At 44.2% G+C, this 25,541-nt stretch overlaps 1 protein-coding gene across 1 annotated transcript in view; it reads right to left on the bottom strand.

The window, feature by feature from the left end:
- nfixb (nuclear factor I/Xb) overlaps positions 1-25,541 on the bottom strand; it is a 123,629-nt gene that overhangs the window by 74,939 nt on the left and 23,149 nt on the right. Inside the window, exon 3 of the mRNA XM_080906374.1 lies at positions 19,480-20,011. Coding sequence (XP_080762500.1) covers positions 19,480-20,011 — 532 coding nt within the window. The remainder of the gene's footprint in view (positions 1-19,479; positions 20,012-25,541) is intronic.

Genomic DNA, 25,541 nt, shown 5'->3' with positions numbered 1-25,541 from the left:
GGACACAGGTTTTGTCCTTTTTTTTTTAAACAAAGTTGTAGTTATTATTTGATTTTGCCTGTTTCACCACATAAGTATGCAAGTGAAGAGAGAAAGAGAAGCCCTGCTTACCACCTACTAACTTTTGTCCCTGTTTGTCTGCACAATTTGAAAAAGCACCGCTTCTCTAGCCAGAGAGTAAAAACACATGATGCAGATCCTCGCTGTAGGCCGGCTTATAAAAGAGCTGAGCAAGAGAGACGACAGGCTGAGAGTTAGTCTCGAAAATACAGGATCAAAATCATCATGAAAGGCAATGATCCTAATGCTATCGCACTGAGGAAGCGAGCCCAGCCGACTCCATAAACACGCTAAGAGTTTGTAAGCAGCGCTCGAGGTGAGAGTGCGTTCGAGAAGGAGCAGAGCAGGAGAAAAGATTTTAGTCACTTAGTCCTTCATTTCCTGTGAAGGCACGCTAAAGAATTCAGCAATGTGCTGCAAATGTTTCGCAAACAACTGCCGGCCATATTGATGATCACAACTGGCAACATTCCCCCAGTTGGGTTGATTCGGGCTCGACACTCAACAGATTGAGCTGTGCGAGTCTCTGTGTGCTCACCATCGCACATGTTCTAACTGTCATAGCAGTCATCTGCTCAGAGCTCTCTGCATACACTGGCACACACATACACACACGCAGAGTGAAATATTGACACAAGCTGCTGGAAGCCTGGCTATTTTGTGCAGCAAAATGCAGGAAAGGCCTCGTCTTTCCATCGTTCAAATCTTGGCCTGCATGGTTCTGTTTTGGTTCATGTCTCGCTGCTTTTCGGGGGTGAGGGGGCCTGAATGCATACCACATGCTAAACGTGCGCACTCGTGACAATGCGGGGCAGTCTGGTTAGAGGCATAGCATGCTGTTACGCAGGAATTGAGCTCGTAGGGTCTAGGGCGCAATGAGGTTTAGAGGAAACGGGTCTTCAGCCCGACCTCCAGATTATCGGTTGCTCTATAAATGCAGACCCTGGAGAATATCCCAGCGACCTATAATGACAGACACCATGAATTCTGGAGTCAATGAGCCTAACAAATGTTAACAATGCAGCCCCTCTCACTGTCGCCCTCCCCCACCACCACCCTTTTCAGCTCCCAACCACTGGGACCATTGTAGCAATTAGTATAATGAATGTGGTTTTGCTGGTAGGTAATCACATACTGTATGGTGCAGGCCCCCCTCCCCACATACAGGCGCTCGGCTTTGAATGCTTTGGTTTCATTACAGTCCTACTCTTTAAAAAAAACAAAACTCACTCCCACTTGCTTTCCCTCTCTCTTTCTCTTCCTTGCAAAGCTCGCCTCCTAACTCCTACACCCATCCTTTCCGCTCCGTTCAAATCTAAACAAAAGACACATCTGGTCTGTCTCTTACCCCCCTTTTCTCCCCTCTAGCTTGCTTTCTCTTTAACTCCCTCCTTGTTTCTAGTCTTTTTCAACTGTTTCTATCAGCATAAGAGCAGCACTTTGTTGGTGGGAAGAGCTGGGTGAAGGAGCTTTGTTAGTGGGTCAACAACTCGACTAAAGTCTGTTGCTGGAGTTCGGCTCACTGTGAAAGACAGACACTGTGTCTCACAGCCTCATGCATACAAACTCCAAACCAACTGAGTATTAATCTGACGGTGTCTCTCAGAACTGATCCAGGAGTGGCTCCTAAACTTCCAGTCACACATAAACTCAAGTATTCTGTCACAAAAACAAAACCCTGTTAATGTGAACTGATTTTCACGTGAGTAATATTTAGCACGTTTGCTAGTAAAACTGTAGTAGTTAACACATTCTCCTAACATGTGAAAGATCTGGTTCAAGACTCGGAGGAGATACAAACCCTGGGGAGGGTTGCATTATGAAGGGCGTCTGTGGATCCCTCCACTGTGATGACCTCTGATGAATAAGGCAGCAGCTGAAGGAAGCATTACTGAACTGATTGAACCAGAGTGCGTGAGTTTCAGTACTCCTGCAGAGGCAGAACCACGTCATATTCAGCAAATCATTAAAACTCTCTCCATTATTTTCAGCTTACTCAATGTGCAGCAAGTCTCAGCTACAATAGCAGTCTACTTCTGTTGGTTTCACAGTGGGCACTTGCTTGACGTTTCACAATAGAGACGGGAAAAGAGCCCTAAAATGCAATCGTCATAGGTTTTAAAAATGTTTTCTGGAGAAGGGGCCAGCAAAGAAGATGAATTTAGATTTCCTCAGCCAGCTGTTTCTAACACCTGCTTTGATTTAACTGTGCACTTGATGTCTTTTGGAGTCATTTGAAACCAGCGAGATCAAGAGAAATCTCTTATTGTAATTCCTCAACCAACCAATCGGCACACATTAGCAATAGGTTTGCTTTGTATGGCTGAAATCGGCTTCTACCTACTTGAACTGTTAGTTTACCTATTTAGACAAATCATTCACCACACCGGCCTTCCTGGCATCTGAATAAGCACCACCCAACACAAAATCATGAAGTTTGTGAGTTTTGAGCACACAGGTGAGGAGCGGAACCTTAACACTGGCTACATCTGTTCAAACCGTGTCACAAGCAAAAACAGGAACAAATTTAGAACAATCGATTATCTTCTCAAAAGATAACCTCCTTCGTCCGTTGTGCCTACTCACAGCCCTCAGGGAGTCTCCGGTCTCCATCAGGCCCACTGACACACACACGCAAATGGAGCCGCAACTGTGCTGAGTAGGCTATAAAAGCCTCTGACAAGTATGTGTGAGTGACTGTTGTTCCTCAGCAGATGTCTAATAATGCACATGATTTAATGCTTTTGACCATCAAATCCACCCCGGGTTCAGGCATCAGTACCTGCCCTTTCCAGCGGGGTCACCACGGCTCACGATCTCACTGACTTTCGCCCTTTGAGCTGTCAAACGACACCGGCTTCACATCTGGAGCCAGGGCGCCGAGGGTGCTGTTGTCATACAGCAACACTCTTCTGTTGCCTTTTTGTGTTTTCTCCCACAGCCCCCTTTTACCCCCTCAACCTTATCTCTCTTTTTCTCACTTTCTTCCCAGCTTGTTTCTCTCCGTTCCTCCATCCGTCCTTTGGTTTTATATAGAAAAACATTCCTGGTGTTCTACTCGGCTCCAGTGAAACCTGGTGCTTATTTTCAGTGCCCTAAATTGATAGCAAATGTGAGGACAGATCCCTCCTCTCCTTCAACCCCCTCCCAACCTCCTCCCTTTCTGGCATTAACAGTGAGGATACGTGGAACATTTTCATGACCATACTGAACCCTGGGGTTTTATGTTTTTGAAGGTGTTCTCCTTTTTATTTAACTGCATGTGTTTTTGTTGAATTTCTGGGGAGAGAGCGTCTGCAGCCTGAGAGTCTCCTTGAGAGCAATACTGAGTCATAGACTTTTTGTTTTTCAATAAGCCCCCCACCGCACCGTGGAAACCAAACCTGGTTAGCCTCAGCTGTCTTTACCCATAATTCAACAATCGCTGCGTGTTTGTTTTCTCGTTGTGCCTCTCTCGCTCTCTTCCCCTTCACTCTCTTTCTCTGACTCTGTAAGTGAAACCCTAACTGCTCCCCTCATTTTGATCCAGCCAACTGAGTTCTGCTGGACCAAAATGCCCTCTATTGTTATGGATGTGTGCCGAGGAGAGAAACTGAGCCTCACGGATCGTCCCTCGGTGGGTGAAGCTCATAATGGTTTTGATTAGAAAATGGGGGAAGAAAACCCGAGTCAGCTCCTTGTGAAGTCTGTTTTTGTTCAAAATTCAAACTCTGGACTTTGTGTGCAAAGGCAAAGGTGCAGCCTTGTAACTAAACTGACAAATATGACTCTTTTGCAAACCACAGGCAAATCAACAACCTAAGTAACGATGAGCTATCATTTCATTTCACTAATTTATGTCCCACTGCTGATGGTGCAACTTGTTATCCATTTGCAACTATCAATGTGTACGACAAAATGAAGAGGGGACCGTGAAAGCCAGCTGAACATGTTGTGTTCAAATCACGTGGGAGGGAAGGTAATGATGGGGATGAGTCCGATGTTTATGACTCATGTGTGTTCACAATTTTCTCTTGGATGCTGTTCTAAATGAGTTTTCCAAGTGGGAACTGCTGCTTCAAAACTGCTTCAGTTTTGACAAGTGAAATTTTGAGTATTTTATTACTTAGCGCTAAGCTAATAGACGCAGTTTGCTAGCATAACCAGAAAACGTAACACTGGAACCTCCCAGCAAAATACATCTGGCTCTAAATCAAGCAAAGCAGCTCTCACAAGATTTCAAAATGTCATGTTCACATATGAATGCTTGACATTAATATTTTATATACAGTGATAGGCTAAAACTAAAAATCTCAGGGTAGCTGAAAGAGACTACAATCAGGAGATTCCTTGAGGCATCGATACTTACAGCGAATAAAGACGTATGTATAGTCAAATGATCCATTGCTAAAGTAGCCAATTTCAATGTTAGCTAGTCACACTTATTATACTTTCTGCCCCCTTGTGGCCAACCGTCGCTCACACAGAGCAAGAGGTTGGTGGTATAGCTAACTGGTGGTTGTTGTGCTCTGCATGGACGGAGAGCCAAGGCTGCCTGTTTGTATTGGCCAACTTTCAGCATTCCACATGTCTTTGTGATTTTCAGCTCCCTGACCTCAAGAGACCCTCCACGCTACTGTAAGTTATACTCACAGCAGGAGCACAGATGGATCAGGAAGGAACGCTGGAATCCAATTGGTCGTTAGCTGCTTTCTAAACACACTTGCCCTAAAAAACAATACTAGCCACATTGCAGCTGCCACAGCCACAGGTCTGAAATATGAGTTGACGATGCCTCTAAATGTTCAGATCAGTGACATCTCTCTTCTGCTGTAGTTTGAGGTATAAGAAATGTGTGAGCTGGAACAGCATAATCCAAGAAGTCATGATATTAGTCTAGAGAAGGAGAATGGCTAAAGGAGCAACTCACCACTGTTTCTTGATATCAACAAATAAGGCAAATGATTCAGTTCCATAGTTATGTTTTATTCTGCAACAAGTAAAAATGAGAACAGCTGAAAACAAGTTTAGATGAGAAGATGGAAGCAGCGTGTTGAAATTCCCCACTAATGTTCAAAGTGGAACAGCAAGTCTCAGGCAGTGGGCTGCTTTGAGCTTCCTGTATCTTTGTTAGTAGGGCTAGTCATGGGGCTCCCTGCGAAAATGAAATTAGGAGCTCTAACAAAGTTAGAGGTGCTAATTACAGACTCACGCTAACTGTTTGCCGAGGAAAAGGCAAAGGGAAACAAACTGATTCTATCTGAACTCCAACCGCACCCATATTTGAGCGTAGCCAAGATATCACTTAATTTAATAGTGCCTAACCAGCTATGACAGCCTGTCCAATACCTGTGCACAGTTCATTCGGTAAACAAGCAGATTCTGTCACTTATGTTGACATAATAGTGTCAGTATCACCTTGTCCTGCTGCTCCACATTTGTTACTTTAAGTAACCTAGTAGGTCATTTAAGCAACACGACGAAGAAGAGCCTGCGTGCTTGATAAACAGTTTCAGGTCAAAGACCCAGAAAAGATGTAAGCTTGTTAAGAAAACCTCAAGAAATGAAGAGAGGGTGCATGCACAAGATTACCAAGTGGTGCTGCGGTGATTAGGGTGAGTGAGAGAAGGGAGGGAAGACTGCGTTCGTAGCCAAATTAAGGAACAAGTAGTGCCTTGGGGCTGATCTAAACAGGATTTACCTGTTGCTGTCCCGAGGTGACTCGCTTCACTCATTTACCCAACAGCGCTGCAGGGCCTATACTCCCAAAGACCTCATTAATTAAGGTGCAGACATGCAAAACATTCTGTGTGTGTGTGTCAGTCTATTTGAAAGTGCATAACCACAATCTCCACGCAAAAACTCTTTCCATTTTTACCTAATTATCTAACAGCATCACCCTAAATCAGCACTCCTATAAACACTGGGGCAATTTTTTAAACATCCACAAATGTATATGTTAAGAGTTCCCCTCTAACAGAGAGGTCTCTGTAACAGCAATTACCCCTAAAGTGCAGCCGTTTGCCTCATGAAACGTGCTTGCTGTTCAATCAGTCCAGTTTATCCAACTTCAGTCAGTAGAATAATGAATTACGATCTATGACAAACAAATCATGGTGTCATAAATCCTCAAAGCCAAACACAAGTGTGGCAGGTGCAGAGATGGAGGAGTGAAGGCAAAAAATTGAACATTTTTGCCCCCGAGTGAACCAGACTTTTTGAATTTATACCTGACAAACGCAGGCCTCAACAAAACGCGGAGCACAACCATCAGCGGGTCATGGCAGGTCGTCACTCTGCTGTTACCAACCCTATTATTCAAGTAAAACCAAAAACAATAACTGTCAACCGCAATCGACAAAAACTGGGAACAAGGCCTGGACTGGCTCCAGCTCCCAGTTTCTACCTCTGCAAATGGAGACCAAGCTGTCCACTGCTACCACACACCCCTCCTAAAACATATTCCTACATCAGGGCTTTGCTCTGGGGATATGTGTCAGGATGGTTTACACTCTAAAAACAAACAGGCATCCCATTGCAACAGCGAGAAAATGGATGTGGGTTTGGACACGTTGGGAGGAGGTGGGATGGGGTGCAGAGACACAGGGATAGGGGAAGGAATGAGGAAAAGAGGAAGGGAGGCGGGGCATCGCGGAGCAAGAGAGTGAAAGTTGTCATAAAACGACAATAAGAGGCATCAGTGCCACCCAGGGACCACATCAAGGCTTCTGTAATGACAGGCTGTGCAGAACACATGTCTGCCTGAATGAGGGAGTGTGTGATTGTGAGTGTGTGTCTGTGTGCTCCCTTCTGTCAGTGCTACAAAATGGCTTTGTTAACTATTTGTTTCTCAGTATGAACAAATGCACAGCACATCACACATTCGAAAGGGACACAGTGAACACACGAAACCTTTAATTTAGCCTGAACTCTGGTCTTCAGTCACTCAGACAGTGCAGACAACTTAAAAATGGCCAAACGGTCAAATAGTGCAGACAGTAAGTGAACATGGCTTCAGAAGACCCACCCTCCTGCTGTTCAAACCTTTCATTTGTGATGGGCAGCCAATCAGTTAAGTGTTGGCCTTATGTGAAGGCAAGCTAAAACAGCTTGTTACAGCAGAGGATGAACTTGGGGGCTGCCCCAAGCACCAGTGTAAGATAAATACGGTTGGTTTTTAACCATGAAACATACAGTTGCTCTAGTAAAGTCAAAGGATACAAATATGGAACAGGACATATAGATAATAGGCCTTCATCAGTTTCAGTTATACAGTGAAACATTTATTTTTACTACCAGCCATCTATTCTTGCTGCATATGGGTGTTTTCAGAGTTGCTTTCTTTTAGAGCACTGCTTTTTCTAAAACACAGCATGAGGGGAAATCCCCGTCTCCTTAGCCAGCAAATGGCCCACTATGTTCACTAGCTAGTAGCTAACTTAGTCTGCTTTTGTTATAAAGCTAGCTAATTGCATGTCCTGTAGTTACAGGTGGAAATAGGAAAACAAAAGTCCAATACTGTTGGTGTGCTGGAGTGGATTATAGGTTATATACGTGTATACTCAAAAGCATGTAAGTGTTGCTAATATTTTAACAATCAGCCTTCAAACAAACAGCATCTATCTTTGAGGGTATGCATTTATGCTATATAAAAAGAAAAACAAACACGAGTTTATGCAGAAAAAAAAAATAATTGCAAGACATTCCAAGCAAAACCCATTCCCAAAATAAAATCGGCTAAACTTCACTGCTATGTGTGATAAACAGTGAGTGTCAGGCAAGGCTGTTTACCAGAACAGACCTGGACCAAGCAAGCCAGACAGGCAGCAGTGGAGTGATGGAGGGACCTGAGCCCAGAAGAGAAAATCCTGTTCTTTTTCACAAACACCTTGTAGAGAAAAAAAGCCTGACAACAAAAGAGGCTCTGTGCTTGGGGCTATTTCAGTTAAGAGCTCCAGCCAGGACAGATCCACTGAGAGCATGAGTGAGATGGAAAGAGGGAAAGAGAAAAGGGAGCTTTATTTGGTTAACAACTTCCACGAATCAGCATGGGGGAAGAATGTGTGTAATTTGGCTCTGTTTGTTTTAGGATTTTAAATATGTTGGGATTACTTCATCACACATCTGAAGACCAACAAGAAGGAGATGGGCGAGAAACTAGAAGGAGGGAGAACCACGGGTTTTGGTGAGCTCGATTTTGGGCAACATCAAATGCGTCGCAAAGGGACGGTGGCTTCGGCAAAGCACGGTGGAAAAAATATTAGCGCTGTAAATGTTACAGTGCTTCAATCAACATCAACCAACAGCTACTGCAAAGTATTAGGCTAGAGGATAATGATGCTGGGCAGAGGTTCCCAGCTTTTCGTTACTTTCTTTGGTAGAAGTAGAGTTCATTCCTTCATCAACACCATCATTACTGCTGCGACCGCAGAGCCCGGATCATTTTCACCTTGCGAGTCTATTCGTCTGTGAAGCCATGTGACACACGCTCACGCGACTTTACTTTTATCACAAAAGTACAGTCGTTATTCTTAAGGCTCAGATCGGCCCTTCTCTGTCACATGCTCTTTTTAACGTGTATTTTTATCTTGTGTAACAACATATAAGATATCATTTCTCAGCGTTATGATCCTTTATGCATCTTGATGTTCTCCGGTTATTATCGCGGTTCTCATTGCAAGGGTTTCCCTTCATGGACAGCAACAGTTCGAGTGGATGCTTTTGGTTTCAGCACATTATATAAAATATATAATATATTAAAGCACAGATAACTTTGCATGTTGCGCTGTGGTAGCCTGGTTAAAGGGACGAGCGCTGGCGCCCGTGGTGTGAATGGTATCTCGTTAAGGTCTGTTTTACAGCCAGGCCAAAAGGGAACCTGAACGCAGATGAAAAGAACAGAAACAACAGTAAAAGAACAGACGGGGAGGAAAAAAGAAAGCAAAGATCCGAGATGCTCTCAGGGCCAAAACCGCAGATAAAAATCTAACCACAGAATGAAGGCCAGATTGCTCTAATTCACTGTCATCTCAAGTATTTTTTTCCCCTGCGTGGAAGGAGAGCGAGGTAGAGCGAGTGACAGAAACCACCCTCTATCCTCCCTCCTTTCCTCCCCGTCCTCCCACACCCATTCCTCTCCTCCATTCAGATTTACTGCTCTTAAATTGTTTGCCCTCTGCTTTTAATGGCCATCTCTAGATCATCAGCTCTTAAAATAAACACTGAGGCTTGGATTACTTTCCCTATCGCCATTCCGCTGAAGCAGAGCGAATTCGCTGCGACGGTGCCTCTCCTCCTTTACGTTAATGCTCTCTGTGTATGTTTGGGTTGCTGGAGGAGCGCCTGACATTAAAGCTGAGCAGCAGAAGAATGGAAACTCAAGTGGGGCTCAGAAGCAGGGTGGTCTGTGTCTAATAATACACCAATCAAATGTTACCACACAAAGGGCAAATAACCAAGTAGATCAGCTCCATTGCTTCTGCTGCTGCTAGAGCAATACCAGAGACACTGACTAAAAAGGCTCATTGTAATGACCGGCACCTTCAAATCACATGCAAACTGCTTCCTAGCAGAGTATGGATTTTCAAGAGAGCATACGGTTTTCTACTTTTGTGGCGACAGATTGCACCCAGTCAAAGACCAGTGAGGGGGGACCCAGTTGGGGCCTGGTTTAGCTCACTCTGAGCCCCGCACACCCCATAAAAACACTCCAAGTGCCAGTTTCCAGCAGGGTCAAGCCAGTGCATGCGCTGTTTCTGTACATGTCTGTTTGCAAATGCGCTTGTTTCTCTCCATGTGTCCATACAAGGCCCACAGGCATCAGGTGTGAAGGGGGTTCAGGTGCTGGGCGCATCCAGAGAGGACACTCATATGTTCTGCTGCAGACAGCGTTTGTTATCACTCAGCCTGCTTCTATAGTGCACATGGGCATTCGTGAAGGCGCACACACACACACACACACACACACACACACACACACACACACACACACACACACACACACACACACACACACACACACACACACACACACACACACACTCTCTCTCTCTCTCTCCATTGGAATAGATAGGCAAACAACACCTAAAAGCACACTTCACACACTCGACTCCTTTGCAGTTGAAGAGAGCCACTGGGGATAAAGGTTTGATCTTTTAACATTTAAATCAGTCGGCATCGAAAACACAAGAGCAGCCAATTCACACGCAGTGGGTGTATTACTGTAAAATACACAGGGGTGCAGCTCTAATGATGAGCGTGAGGAACGAGACCTACGGAAATCCTTGTTAAGAGATCGGTTTACATTCACAACACTGAGACTAGGTTCAGGTGTAAATGAGACAGGTTTGGTTCGTTTTAGGGGGAAAATGTAAAAATATGCTGAAAGCCAAACTCTGTCAGCTTAGAAGAAACTAGCAGAGAACCGCATGTCTTCCAAGCATCGATTGACTGGTTGAACTAAAGCCACGCTTTGAAAAATGACACCAATTTTCACTAAGTGACGTGTTGGTGAGTGTGCTGAAATAAAACAATATTTATATTATAATTCCTCTCCGTCTCCACGTAAACCAGAAACGACGACAGAAAATCACTCCTCTTGATAGGATGGACGTGGGGATTTATTAGCATGAAGACATACAGACAAATGTTTGTTTTCTCGACACAGCCCTGTTTTCTGATTCTGTAATAACCACTTGCATGATTTATGAATTCACTAATTTCCAGGGTTTAACATCTGATTAAAAGAACTTTGTTTTCATATGCTTTACATTAATAACTGGTATCAAAAGGATTTTTAATCATATTTGAACAAACCTCTCAAGAACCAGATAAGTTTATTTGGATTTTGTCCTATTATTTATTCATTTATTTAGAATTTTCCGTCTATTTGATAATGATCTTCAGAACGCCTAAAGAACTGAGAGAAGGACAGATTTGATTTTCTGGTTAATATTTTGGCACTAAGGGCAGCGGGGTCAGTGATATCCCAAACAATAAGAACATAAGGCCAAAGTCAGCAGCACACAGGGGTTAGAGCCGCTTTGTTTGCCTGCAGGCAAGTCTTTTATATCACAGGCTCCCCTGCTTTCATAATGAAATTATATCACAGCTGCCATCTCAAAAGGTACTTATAGCTTCTCAGAGGATAAAAAGCCCCCTGGACTGAACTAAGCCTAGCAAAATGTGTGAATAACATTAAGGGAAAAATCTGCTCTAAAATTACTGTGACATTTTTATATGTCTCACTTGGCCCATGTCCAGTGACAAGTGTTTAAAATAAAAATAGTAAATTATAACACCAAGAAAATCTAATATTCCTCCGTTTCCTCTTAGGAAAACAAATGAGTCATTTTGAATCTAAGACTCTGACTAACATTGCTGCTGCACGGGTTAGTGTCCCTGCTCAGCTGCATATATATATTTATATATGTGCTTATTAATTTACATGAGTGCTGGGGATGCCCTCTATAGAGTGAAAGTGATCTGAGTGGATTCCTCTGGCAGAGCACTGCGCTCTGGTTGCCCACACTGTAGGCTGAAGCGCCACAGAAACAGCCCAGCACTGCATGGCCACTCAACGTGCCAACCAGGCCAGTCGCTGACACTCCTTGGATATCACCCAGGAAAGGTACACTGAGAGGAAAAAAAGAAGCTTTGTGGCCATGGCAACTCTATTCATCTACCTTTCTGGACAGCTATCCAATGCAAAGGTGCCGTGAGGCCGTTTGGAGCGCGACAGTTACGCTGGCTTTGTTAGGTATCCGCGATGTAAAATGTATGAAGCTCAAATATGACATGTGTTTTCTTGATAATAAAAATCCAAACAAACAATTGAATTTGAATTACTCCTTTCCCACTAATCTTCTCCATATTTTATTGCTCACCAGGGAGAGTGAGAAGAAATTGTGTTGTTTTCCTATCTTTTATGAAATTTATGCATCGAAGCTGCCAATAAGAATTCAAATGAGTCTGAAATTATAGACGAGAGAGTGCTGAGCGCTGACAGTTGACGAGTATAATGAGAATGTTGCCATCCAAAAGTGATGTCTGTGAAATGGAGCTGGCCGTCTATATGAAAAGCAAACAGACGGAGAAAGTGAGCGAACACGTCAGGTGATTTTTGTAATTCTTCTTTTTCCCCCTTTGAGCGGAGCCCCAGAGCGGGAAAAAGCTCTGCCCCGGAGAGAGTTTCCAGAGCTGAATGAAGAAGGATGTTGAATACAAGACTGAGTCACATGAAGGCAGGCTGCCGGGGAAAGTCATCCACACTATTTATACTGCTTTGGCCTTCCCATAGTTTTGCACATCTGCAAGCCACTTTGAAACCCCATCTATCTGAATGTGAGCGATGCCCACTCTGTCCTCACTGGGGGCCTTGCTAATTCTTTCCACCTTTAAATACAACCTTAACTCAGCTTCCTTTACCTTCAGCTAGACAGAGAATTCTGGACTCGCATGAAAGACTTAAATGCAGTCATTATTAAAGTAGCTACAAGCAAGAGTGCTATAGTTATTATGAACGTCAAATCCTATTCTGAGAGCAGTAGAGTGCTTGGAAGTGATGTGAGAGAAGGGGGGAAGGAAACACAGCTTCCTTTATTCTCTCTAACGGCTTGTTCAAAGTGTAAATCCCTCTCTTCACTCCTTTGTCCCTCTTCTGAGCACTGCATTTGCTGTTCAGTTGCTGCGAGACGTGGCAAGCTTATTTATTTATCCGTTCCCCATTAATTAAAACATTTGTAGTGACAAACGCGGAAGTAGTCACATTAGCGCCTAGTTTACACCCACTTTCCCCTGACTCTGGACCGAGACAGAGGAAGACGCAGGCGCTAATGGAGAAGAGGTGCACTTGTACGCAACAGACATAAAAATAAATAAAAAGAAAATAACTTTAACATATGCTGCCAGGATTTCTGAACCCAGTGACAGCAACTTATTTAAATACAGACAGTTAATTAGACTGTAAGTCTGAAAAAAATGTAAGTATGGAAAAAAGCCAGAAAGACAAAAGGAAACATAATGCTACAATAAAAGGAGTAGCTTACAGTCAGTAGCTCGTCCATACTGTGCTCAGCACTGGGAACGGCACCCCCCTCCCAACTCGACCCCCATATATTCACTCTGTTATTTCAGGGAACAAAAGACGGGCTCTCGAGGCCATGGGTGGATCCACGAAAGGAAGAAAGGAGTCCTGCTCCTGGTCCTGGCTGAATAGGAGGCTTTCACACTTAGAGAGGCCTGTTTACTCTCCCTCAATAATGGCTCTAATTTTCTGATCATTATTGAGTAATTCCATCCACCCCCATCCAGCGTTTAATGCTTTCTCTCATCGCTCACAGCAGCACGTTCTTGTCTCCATCCTCGGGCCCCGGGTCTGCATCCCGAAAGACGTACAACTGATTTCTTCAGTCAGCCCACAACCCTCACCTCCACTCTGCCTATGCAGATGTGTGCATACGCCAAAACACATTAAGAAGAAGAAAACAAGCAAACCAGGAAATATTCAGAATTGCTAATTTGCCAGTAACATTTTTCCTGACTGGTTCTCCGCTCTGATTGGAGAGGAGCTGTGCTTCATCCTCCATTTTGTTTTGGACCTGAATCCACAGAAGCACGCTGAGTAAGAAAAAAAGAGCTGTGGAAAATATTTTTCACAAAAATAAAAGAACACGTCTGGTAACACGATAGCCATTTTATTCAACGCGCCGACATCCCAGCAAAACAAGACCCGAACGTTCTTGACGTTCGTCTTTTCTGACAGCCCGCTGTGAGAAAGCATCCACGGGAGCGGCGGTGGCTGGGGCGTAAGGGGACGTGCAGAGGGGAAGAAGTGTTAAACGAAAACAAGGATACAGGGGGAAAATGTTAAAATGAGAGAGAAAGAAAAGGATCAGAAGGAGAGAAGTTGGCAGGGACTGTGTGTCGGTTTGAAAAGCTGGCACCTCCTAAACAGAGCTGCAGCTTTGGGTGCCAAATGCTGCCAACCAGCCCCACTAGCCTGAATATGTGCCCTCCCTCTCTCTTTGTTTTCAGCATGGCATTTTCCATTATCTTTATTCTACGCTTTTCTTTTTACTTTATATCAGCGCTCAATATCATCCTAACAGCAACCACTGACATTTATTACCATTAAATGGGAGAATAAATGAAGCAGGGGTGAAAATATTTATTAATCTCCACATTATTAGCGTTCATTTGTGGTTATTTAAGGGGATTTTGTTTGCGTATAATTGCTCATTTTTTACTTTTAAATGAAAGATGTGCGCACGGAGGAGACGGCGGATTCGCCGCTGTGTTCCGCTCCGTTTTTTTTTCCGTGTGGAAAGAGCTATCCCAATTACAGGGCAAGTCTCCGTGCATGTGCTCTGCTCCGCTGGACCGAGGCAACAAGGCGCGAGGCGGACCGATCAGAATCTGGCTGCTGGGAAATGGCCCAGAAAAAGACGCTCGCTTCGCTCTTTTCCGTCCTTTCTACACATCACTTCTCCGCTCCTCCTGCTCTTTGCCCCTCGGCTCAGGCGTTAGCAGCCAGAGCTCCTGTGCGGGGATACCTATGTTTTTAGCGGATGGACAGACTTCAAGCCTGGCGCCTGCACAGAGAAAAGAGAAGATCGGTCATGCAAATGCAAAACAGTGGAACTGAAGAGACTAAAAATAATACACGGAGGAGAAACATGGGGGGAGACGTCTAATTTGTGTTTGCTCTGTAGAGGAAAGCAAAGAAGCTGTGAAGTAAAAATAAAGCTCAATAAGCTGAATAGCCTATTTATTTTTATTGCTTTTGTTTACTCTACTCATTAATCCATATTATTAAGTCATTTAATTTCTTGAGAATTAAATAAATTTCTGCTCGTTAAATCCAAAAAAGTGAGCTAAGCTGCTAAACAGACACCATGGCTTTTATTTATTAACCTTAATTACACCAATAATTAAAAACCACTGTACAGTGAAATTAGGAAATAAAGCTACTCTTTGTTGCACTTTCTGCTACAAGGAATTTTTCTATTCCGGAAGTTAAGACCCGAACCTTCATTTCAAATTGCACATAATTCAATCATACACTCAGCCTTTTGTGTATCTTTTCCAGGATTATTCACTAAACTGGATAATTACAGTGAATATGAAGCAGGTTGGCCTGCTCCCAAGCCCATAGAGCAGCACGGCGGTCGGACCTATAGAACGGGGAGAGATGTGAGGGAGAACGGTTAAAGGAGGTCAGAGGATCGAGCATTAGCGCAACCGCCTCGGAAGCCCGATTGCACGGAGTAATCCTTTTACCAGCGATTCCTTACACTCCGCACACTCCCCTCTTCTTTTCACTTTTCCTCTCTGTGACACACGCACGCATTAAAAAAAAAAAGCTGGAAAAACGAGGGGTTCTGAAAATAGGCCCGGACGCCACAGCGCACATTAAAACGCGGCAGCGTCACTGATGCTGTGCTGTCATGTCAGAGGGGCTTGCAGATGCTCAAACTTTATTGGACGCATTATTTCAAATGACAACAAAGCGCAAGAAAGTTTCCGTTGAAAGCGTCGGAGCAGCAGTGTTTTTCACGCCACATGAATGCGGCTCCCTCGGCGCCGACACTCTCTGTTCCTCCGTCGGCCCGGGTTACGGAGCCGTGCCAGAACGCTGGAGCGCAATTCTGCGCTCCATCCAGAAATCTCTGTTCTGCGCAACACGCAGATCCAAGAAAGAGAAGACAGAGTATTTTTCCTGCTTTAACCATTACACCTCCTCCTTCTCTTCTGCTTCTGCAAACACTCAGCCAACGGCAAACATAACACGACTGCTACTTCTGCTTTAATATTCCAGCGTATTGCCTCTATGGACCGAGCTTGTGTGTAATAAAACAAATCCCACTCTTTCCTGTTTGCTTTTTTTCTTTATTATGTAACTGCATCTGATAATTTTACCTCCTTTTTGAAGCTCAGGATATTGGGCGAAGCAGATAAGATGTGTTTGATGGATTTAGCATGACGTGGAGGCGTTAAGTCTCTCAGTCTGGCTGTCTGTCTCTTTGTTTGTCTCTATTAAAAGAGATTCTCTTGGTCATTTGTAATGTCGCGACGACGCACAAAGACACACTGATGGGTAAATGAATGTCTCGGATTTGTGTTTGCGCCATAGCAGCATGGAGATACGGCGTTGTCTGGCACGCGTAGTTGGCTTTCGGACCTGCCCCGGGCACCTCTCTGGTCTGTCTGTCTCCAGCACAGAGACCAGATATGGAGGCTGCACTTGCAGAAACATCTTTTTATCATAACAGCACAAGTAATGAAAGCCGTATGAGGCTGATCGGGCTCCAAAAATGACTAATGCTGGAACTGTGCAGCCTCGTCAGACGGACAAATATGGAACACGTCGCTCGAAAAAACATGACCTGAGCCGGGCGTCTCTAGGTGGAGGACGGCCCGCAGCGCCCAACTGGCGAGCCAGACTTTCCTTTTCGACAGACACGTGATCAAAGATGAGATCAGACCCACCACCCCACCTCTTCCTCATCCCCGATTTCCCTTGCTTCCTCCACATCCCTGAGCCATTACTGCTGCCATCGAATGCAGCACAATCAGTGAAAAGAAAATTAACCACTTTTGGGATCCGACTCTCGTTACTGCCTGACAATTATGTCATGCTCTGCGCTTGTGTGCAGGCAGGTACTTGTCAAAAAGAAAATGATCAGGCTCGTTTTGTGATTAGCGGGACCTTGCTCTTGAAGCTGTGGTGCAGTAGTGCAGATCAGAGTCCATCAGCTTTGATCTGTCCCTGCCCCGCCTGCGAGGGCCGAAGTCTATAATTGGACAAAAGCAGACACATACTGTACTGTAGGGAAGCAGAAACAGAGGGGGGGTGGGGGTTAGTGAGCGTGCGTGTGACTGTGTATGTGTGTGTCAATCACGCCGCATGAAAGCAGATCCACCCCCCCGCCTTACAGCTGGCGACAGTGACATCAGTGGGGACGAGAGAGCTGAAACACGACGGCGGGGACGAGCTGGGTGAGACGGCTGCGGTCCAATCATCGGGCCTAGCAACTGATAACTTCCGCAAGACACAGACACCCTGGGAAGGGGAGCTAAGAATAAAACTGTAACGCTGCCACCCCAAAGGTTAGAATGGAGCCACTGTCTGCCTGTCCTCTGGCTAACCCGCGCCAGCATGCTGGAACAACACAGCGACTTGCGCTTACAAAAGGTGGACGCTTTTTCATTTTAGTTACCGCACACATTCTCCCCATTCTTGACCAGTTGTTAGTGCAAGGTGGCTGCACGGAAAAAGCAGCGCTGCTTCTCTCACATGCAGTAGTAAACCAAATACAAGCCACTTGGCCTTAAAAAAAAGATTAGAAAGAAAAGAAATCCCATAAAGATTTATGGAAAAATACTCACATGTGTACAAATAAGATGAAATACTAATGAAATGCACAAAGGCCAGAAAGGAGACGGGCTAGTGCATCGCATCGATGGGGGCGAGCGGCTGCTGGATTCTGGCACAGAGTTGTCAGGGAAAAAAACTCTAAGGAGCACCAGGCTGCGCTGGGAGCTAATCTGAGCCGCGGTTTGCCATGCCACATTGTGGAACAGGAAGGGGCGCTCACGGAGGCCCCGCAAAACTCAAGCAGAGTTACACACTGGGCTGAAAGGAGCCTGGCATGGGGGATTCTGTCACAGAGGAACGCTGCACCTCCCTGCCAAGGAGAAGAATTAAGGCCCTGTAACTGTATGCCAGTCTGTCGTAAGAGAGCCCGAGATAATAGGAAATGGCTGAAGAAGAGGAGAGTGACTGTGTGTGTGTGTGTGTGTGTGTGTGTGTGTGTGTGTGTGTGTGTGTGTGTGTGTGTGTGTGTGTGTGTGTGTGTGTGTGTGAGATGATTTACACCTGCAAACACCTGACAGAAACAGACAGCTACATCAAGTGACGACAACAAATAAAATATATAAAATAGACCAAATTATATATGAATGTGGCTAAAACTGTAATCACAGCTAACAGTGGTAAAGCTGGGCTTCAATTATAAATACATTAGCCTAAATTATACTATAAATCATCCAGCACATTCAGGCATCTACAACAGGAGTGCTACTACTATTACTACTATATTCTAATAGAGACATTTTTAAACATTAGTGTGTTTAAAAGGACAATTTAAATTCACTTGTGTCAGGAAAATTAAGCTTCAGGCACATCAAATTCTCACTGCAGTAATTAAATGGAATTTAATTGAACAGAATATAATTATCTATGTTTTTAAATGTTTTTGTTTTTTGCAAAAGTAGTTACAACATATTTAATAATTTTATATCCAGATCAGCATTTGTTGCTAATTATTTTCCAAAGTGGATTTGCATTCCTAAAATTACCTGAGAAATGAAATTAGGTTGAAATAACTACAGCTGTGAAGTGCAACAAAATGAGACATGCAAATATTATATTTCACAGCGTTGATCGCTGCCCTCACACGAGTACACATGTGGCTTTGTATACATGTTACACCAAAATATTTTTACCACCTCTATTTCAACTTCACCATCACAGCAGAAAACACGTGTGGATGTAAACGCGAAACGTCTCACTGCTGTAAACACAAACGTGTGTGTGACTGTGTGTGTGATCAGTTCGCTCAGAAGAACAACGCAAGGCGCAGCTTGGGTGTTTGATCGAGAGCTCCTGAGCGAGAGTCTGTCCACTTGAGTGTGTGTGTGTGTGTGTGTGTGTGTGTGTGTGTGTGTGTGTGTGTGTGTGTGTGTGTGTGTGTGTGTGTGTGTGTGTGTGTGTGGCGTTAGGCTGAGGCTGCAGACAGGCTGACTCTCTCTCTGCCTCCTAAACTACCTGGGACTGGGCCAGCTGTCACTGCGCTCTCCAGACCACCACACACACACACAAAAGAAACCCACAAAAACACCACACTGCTACTGATACACAACAACCCCACAACACACATGGATTACAGACACATGACAAACTGCCTGTCGTGCGCGCACACGTGTGCACATGCGTGCACACACAGATAAACAGGTTTGCAGATGCTTTTGTTTACAGATGGCACTGAAAAACATGCACATTTGGATTTAGACAAATTTGTGCACAAATACTTGAACAAATGTACCAATGCAAACATATCTCTAGGTAAACACAGGTTTTAAGCCTGACTGTCAGATTCTCTGAATCTCTTTAAACCAGATAGAAACATTGAGAGGAAAACTTTTTTTTAGGACTATACGCTGCAGACTTTAAATATCAAGACATGGTCTTTATCTCAGTGCTGACTGGGTTTATCAAAGCCTGGCACTAGATCAGCTTGGTACATAGTGGAGGGCAGGGTCTAATCTGTGACTTACATGCCAAAGAGTGTGTGACAAAACACATGACCTGTGTGTATGTGTGTGTATAACAACCACATAAACGGTGGGAAAAACGGTTCTTCTACAGGTATCACATACCTGGTGTGTGGACGAAGTAGGCCAGGTAGAGATCCAGCTCCTTGACCGTCACCCCAATGTGGTGTGGCTGGACACACAGGCCGTGGTTGGAGCACTGGGGTGACTTGACCAGACGCTCGCCGTCCGTGCTCTCCAGGGGGCTGCCCTTAAACAGGATGACCATCACCAGGTCCAGCCTCCACACCTTGTCGGCCTGGCGGAGGCAGTCGATGCGGCGGATCTTGCCCTTCTGGTCGGGGTTGGACAGCACGCAGCAGGGGGGCTTCTTCCCCGTGATGGTGAGCACAAAGTCCTCGCGGAACTCAGGCCGGATGTCCTTGCGGAGCTTGGCCAGCAGGCGCGAGGCCCACTTCTGCTTGATCTCTGGCTTCTCCCCAAGCAGCTCATCCTTCACCGCGCGCTCCTCATCCTTGGTCATCCTCTTTTCGTGCTTCTTGAAGTACTTGCGTTTACGGGCCTGCAGGTTGAACCAGGTGTAGGAGAAGGCACGGACATGGGGGAGAAGGGCCTCAATGAAGGGATGAAATTCATCCTGATGAGAGAGAAAAAGATGCGGCGTTAGGAGGCTGTAAAAAAATTTTTTTTTTAAATGCCTTTTTTTTTAAGTTGTAAAATTAGAGGTTTTTCAAAACTTTTAATGAAAATGCCAAAATGTTTAATAATACTAAACGTGTTGTGGGAATAATGAAAATACTGATGATTATCAATTAATTTAAATTCAAATCAAAAAGCTATTCAAATAACTGCCATTAAAATGTTAAAATTATTTCTCATTTCCAACATTCAGACTCAAATAAAAATAAAGCATGCAGGAAAACCAGGAAAAAATCATCCTTACAATAGCATGCAAAGGTATAACACAAAGCATTTCAAAAATAAAATGTTCAAGACAATAAAGAAAAGACGACAGTTCACGAATTCAGATGAAAAACTGAGCCAAGTTGCGCTCCCGCTTTTCCTGCTGTAAAAAGAGAAGTTATTCTGCTGTACCATAATACCTTCACTACATATCTCTGGGCAACAAAGCCCAGATCTCGCCACAGCGTTCCTGTGCCAGGGTTGCCACACACCGGTCGCTCACCACCGCCAAGCTTTGCCGCCACTAGACCACTGTTGAAATGTGCCGCTAAAAGATCAGCCATACCATTTCCTATCTGCGCTACCATGCAAAGGGAGCTCCAACCAGACTCACATTTCCACAACAAACTGAAAGCAGACAGAAATCACCACAGAAAACCACACTGCTAGAGGAAGACAGACGGCCTGGTAGTTACCATTTTGCACTCTCATCATAAATTTGGCACAGCGTTTAAAGTGAAAAAAAAATCTCCTGCACCAGTTTTTTTTTTCTCTTTCCTCCCGCGCTCCCCAATGTAAAGCAAGCGCTGGTTTTGGCAGGGTGTGGAGAATTAGCAGATGAAAAAAAGAAAAGAAAAAAAAACTTGGGGTGGGTGGGGAGGGTTATAATTTTTTAAAATTTGCAGAACACGCTGCTGAGCACAAACAGTGGACTCAAGTTTAAAAACACACACACACACCAAAAAAGATTTTAAGGGAGTCCTGCAGTAGGACGCTAGCCAGCAGTTCTTGAGACAAAAGCCAAAAATGACACAAAAAAGGACGGACAAAAAGTTGGAGCAAAACAAATAATAAACAGGTAAAAATGTAAATGTTAGAAAAAATGATTAGAAAAAGACTTTAACAGCGAGAATAAATGTATTCGAAAAAAAGAACAAAAATTCAACAGTCCTTTGTGAGTTCCAAATTTCTTTTAAAAATCTCGGAGGAAAAAAAATCCTTGGCAAAATCTAATTGGTGGTGGTGTCTGTTCTGATCCCGGGCCCGGCACGAGCGCGCGCATGCACACACACTCTCTCGCAAACACACACACAGATGGGGGGGCCAGGGAGAGCAGAGCACAGAATAGGGAGGAAAAAAACAGAGAGCCGAATCAATGTTGGATGAGCGCATACGACCGCTGGCAAAGCCGAGTGCTGCTTCTTTTTTCCCCTTTTCTCTCCAACTCTCTCTCTTTCTCTTTCTCGCTCGCCGTCTCTCGTCCTCTCCGCGTTCTTTCCCTAACCATTGCTTGAGCCTTTGCCAACACGAGTAGGGCCCACCTATTTGGCAACAAGATGCCTGTAGCCCAGCCAATGCGTTAGCTTCAAGAGCTGAAAGGGAGGGAAAAGAGAAAGAGGAGAGAGGGTGGGAAGGGGGGAGGGAGGGGAGTAGTGGCAATGAGAGGGAGAGAGAGTGAGGAGGGGGTGGGGGGAGCAGGTGGGAGTGTAAGGGAGCGCGCAGCCATGTCCGACGCTGCACAATCTGCCAAATCGACAAGTTCCTCTCTGACACGGAGGCAAAGTTCAGGGGAGCAAGCCTTCTCCTGCACCAATCCCCACAGCCCTCAGCCTGCCTCCATCTTTACTATGGCCGCCACTGCTTCGTCTCCCTCTCACCCCACCGCCCTCACCTCCTCTGTGTCTCCCGCTCCCTCTCTCTGCCCCTTTCTCTGCTCGCATAATGCCACCTTGGCAGAGGATGGCAAAGCGAGAGAGAGGACACACAGCTTCAGAATCCCTCCAGACCCCACCACCGGCAGCTGCTCATGGGTTTACCACAGCAAACAAAGAGGGAGAAACAAACCCGGGCAGCCACACTCCTCCTCTCGCTGCACACTCGCAAAATGAATGACGAGATGATTTAGAGGCACAGATACAGAAATTGTTACAGAATTTAAAGGGGTGGGTGGGGTGTGGGGGTGAAGGCAGGAGAGGAACCAGAATTTGCCTCAGCTGTTTTTGTTTGTTTTCTGTTTTTAAGCAGCACAGCTAGCATGAGGACGAAATCCCAGAGCCCGAATCGGCTCCGTACGTATCCCCGAACACCCCCCGCCCTGGGAGGTTTCTGCAGTTCGGTATCGGAGCGGAGATGACTGCCGTGTTGCCTCATCGTAAAGCACGTTGTTCAGGGCTACATCTGCTTGGCAGGCAGCTTGAGTGAAGGTGGTGGTGCTGAATCACTGACCAGTGCAATAAACCTGAAACATAGCATCAGGAGACCTGCACCACAATCAGATGGAGTCAGCAAGGACGAAGAATGCATGTAGAGTTGAAAATATCTGCTGATAAATTCATGGGAAATTATCTGGAAACGGCCACCTTGAAGCAAAACTGCCAAACACTTTCGGGTCTAAGCTTTGCAAAAAATTGGGGTATTGATACATTTATCATAAATGATATTAAACTAACATTAGACAAGCTTTCGGCATCTAACAGACTAAATGGAAATAAATGGAAATAATCACTAGTTTCAGCTCTGAACGAGTGTCAGTCAGGGCTGCACCTGCTCAGCAGACAGATAGTGGGAAGGTGCAAGTGCTGCTGAATCACAGACCAAGAGCAGAGGATCAGGACTCCAGATCTCATGCAATAAAATGACGCCACATTCAGATGGAGTCAAAAATGTACAGAACAAGAACTAAAAAATGCCTGGGTTCATCTATTTAATATTAGGAACTGGATGGTTTCCGTTGTCATATATGACTGAAATGAGCAATTCTCAGTGTGTAAGGTTGGGAAGCACAAGCAGTAGAAATTCAAGTATTTCTAATGGTCATTTTTTGACAGTTTCTGGCTTTAACAGACAAAATCAAATGGAAACAATTGATAGTTGCAGCTTTAAACGGGTGCCTTCAGCAATTATTTAAATTGATATATTCCTCTGTTACATGACAAGCATTGAAGAAAAGACCACGGTTAGTCAACTTTAAGTTCTAGCAAGTCTTTAAATGATGATTTCATGAGAAGAGGCCCGCAGACTGTCAAAGGTCATACAATCGCACCATTCTGTCAAGGCTGAACATCCTCCACACAGCAATGAGAGCCCGTAATGAAACACTGACGCTCACCCATCATCTGCTAACACAGCGAAGGACGGCACACCTCCACATTTATCTCCAATCAGCCAAAAGTTTGATATATCGCTGGATAACGTAACAAAAGAACCTCACCGTGGAGTATGACTGTGTTTGGCATCACTGTCAAGATATATTTGCATCCATCACCACCTGCACAAACTTAGTGTAGCAGGAGGAGATAACTAACACTTGAATGCATTTTCCAGTGTGTCTGCTTTTCAGTGGGAATTAAGGTTTTCTGGGTGACCTTGCCAAAATGCAAATAAACCACCATTCAAATGTCAGTGAAATTTGACTACAAGGAGTTTTAAGTCATTTTGTCTTCGCTATGCTGTTTGTCTTTCACTTGCTGAAGAAGTAGAAGAAAAAAAAACATATTTATGTTGTGCATATTTATTTTTCAGGAAGAAAACTGCAGAATTTTCTAAAGTCCCAGATTTTGAAAGGGGGGGGGGAGACCCCGTGCTTTCCATTTGCATGTCTGCACTATCTGCTGCTCCACACTACGCCTATATTGTGTAATCTTCATGTTGCTGTGTTGGAAGAACCTATATGGTTATTTAGGTCTGTCGAAGCGGCATAAACCCATCATGGAAAGTGTCTCAGGGTTAATCTTCTTACCCGGAAATTAAATTAGGGCCACATGCGCGTGGCCTTTAGCTTTAATTATTAGCCTATTATCAATTAGCAGTCGGAGGTGACGGGGTTTACTCAGTGATATTATTATTATTTTATTTATTAATTATTATTAATAATAATAATTTAAAAAAAATATGAATACGAAATACATGCTCTGCTTCAAACGTACCAGTTTGCGTCGTTTCACCTCAACTAACCGTCCCCTTAAAAGACCCCGGAAAAAAACCGCTGCTGTGACCAAACAAATGCGAGTTTCATAAACACACCGATATCCACCCAGTAAAAGGCACGGCTTATTTTCTAACCACCGTTTTCTCTGGCTCAAAACCACCCAGGCCCCAATAATAAGAGCCAAAACAATTAAAGCTGCGCCATCACTTTCTTCTTCTTCTGCTACCACTTATTTTTTCTTCTTCTTCTTCTCTGCCATAAAAGGGAACTTAAAATACAAATGTTTAAATAAATAAATAAAACAGTGCCGATATCGTTGACGGACCCTGGCAGGAAAAAACATGTAAATTAAAAAAAATAGAAAATCTGGAGACGGCCTTGCACATCCCCCGCAAGCTACACATTTGTGCTACACCGTTACTGAAACCCCGACGTCAATTAATACCGAGAGAGGAGACCCTGAAACACCCAGATATGTATTTCAAATGTAGCCTGTCAAGCAGATGCAGTGCCAGCACGGCTCTGAATGACCCGGGACGCGGTTCAGCATATGGAATTCAGTTCAGGTTTCGCGACATTAACGCATTTCCCCCTTAAATCTTTAAATGTGCTTTTTTCCCTCCCCCAGTTATCGTATATAAAAATAAACACTTGGCCCACTCAGAGTCGATAACCCCAAATTAAAGCAATTTGTATTTATAAATCAGAGATCACAGTTTCAATCGCGAAGGTTTCGGCTTTTTATTCAAACTGAAATAAAAAAAAATTAAAAATAGTCTAATCGTCCACATAAAAGCCACAGCTGAACGCTGCCTATGACAAGACAAAAGAAATGATTTTTAAGTCCTTTATTTTTCCAATTCTCCGCACGTCTGACAGAGACTGAGAGGAGTTGGCTGCCAACTTCAGATTAACTCTTTCAGCAAGGACAGAAAAGGCTCTTAACTGTGAAAAACATCCCAGAGTTGGATTCATTAGTGCTCCTTTGCATTTTAAGCTCCGTTTGAATAAACAATGGAGGAGTCCATCATTTTAAGATAATTGATATCTTATTATATTTTTTTCATTCATTAATAATTAAAACATTATTGACAAAAACATACTAAATATAATGTCACTATTCTATTTAATTTAGTCGAATCTAATCTAAAACTAAATTAGTTTTGCTTTTTTTGCTTTTTGGCATTTTTCAGTCACCGTCAGCACCTCAATACATAATTTCTGAGTATTTGTGTCTTTGTATGTGGTTGCCATAAAAAAAGGATAAATCAAGACTCAATCAACCAAGAAGCTGAAGGCCGTCTCGTGTATTCACAATTCTTTTTTTCCTGTCCTT

The sequence above is a fragment of the Rhamphochromis sp. 'chilingali' genome (assembly GCF_963969265.1).
Source record: "Rhamphochromis sp. 'chilingali' genome assembly, chromosome: 15".
Taxonomy (NCBI): domain Eukaryota; kingdom Metazoa; phylum Chordata; class Actinopteri; order Cichliformes; family Cichlidae; genus Rhamphochromis; species Rhamphochromis sp. 'chilingali'.
The sequence above is the reverse complement of the archived record's forward strand: the minus strand, read 5'-3'. Positions and strand labels throughout refer to the sequence as shown.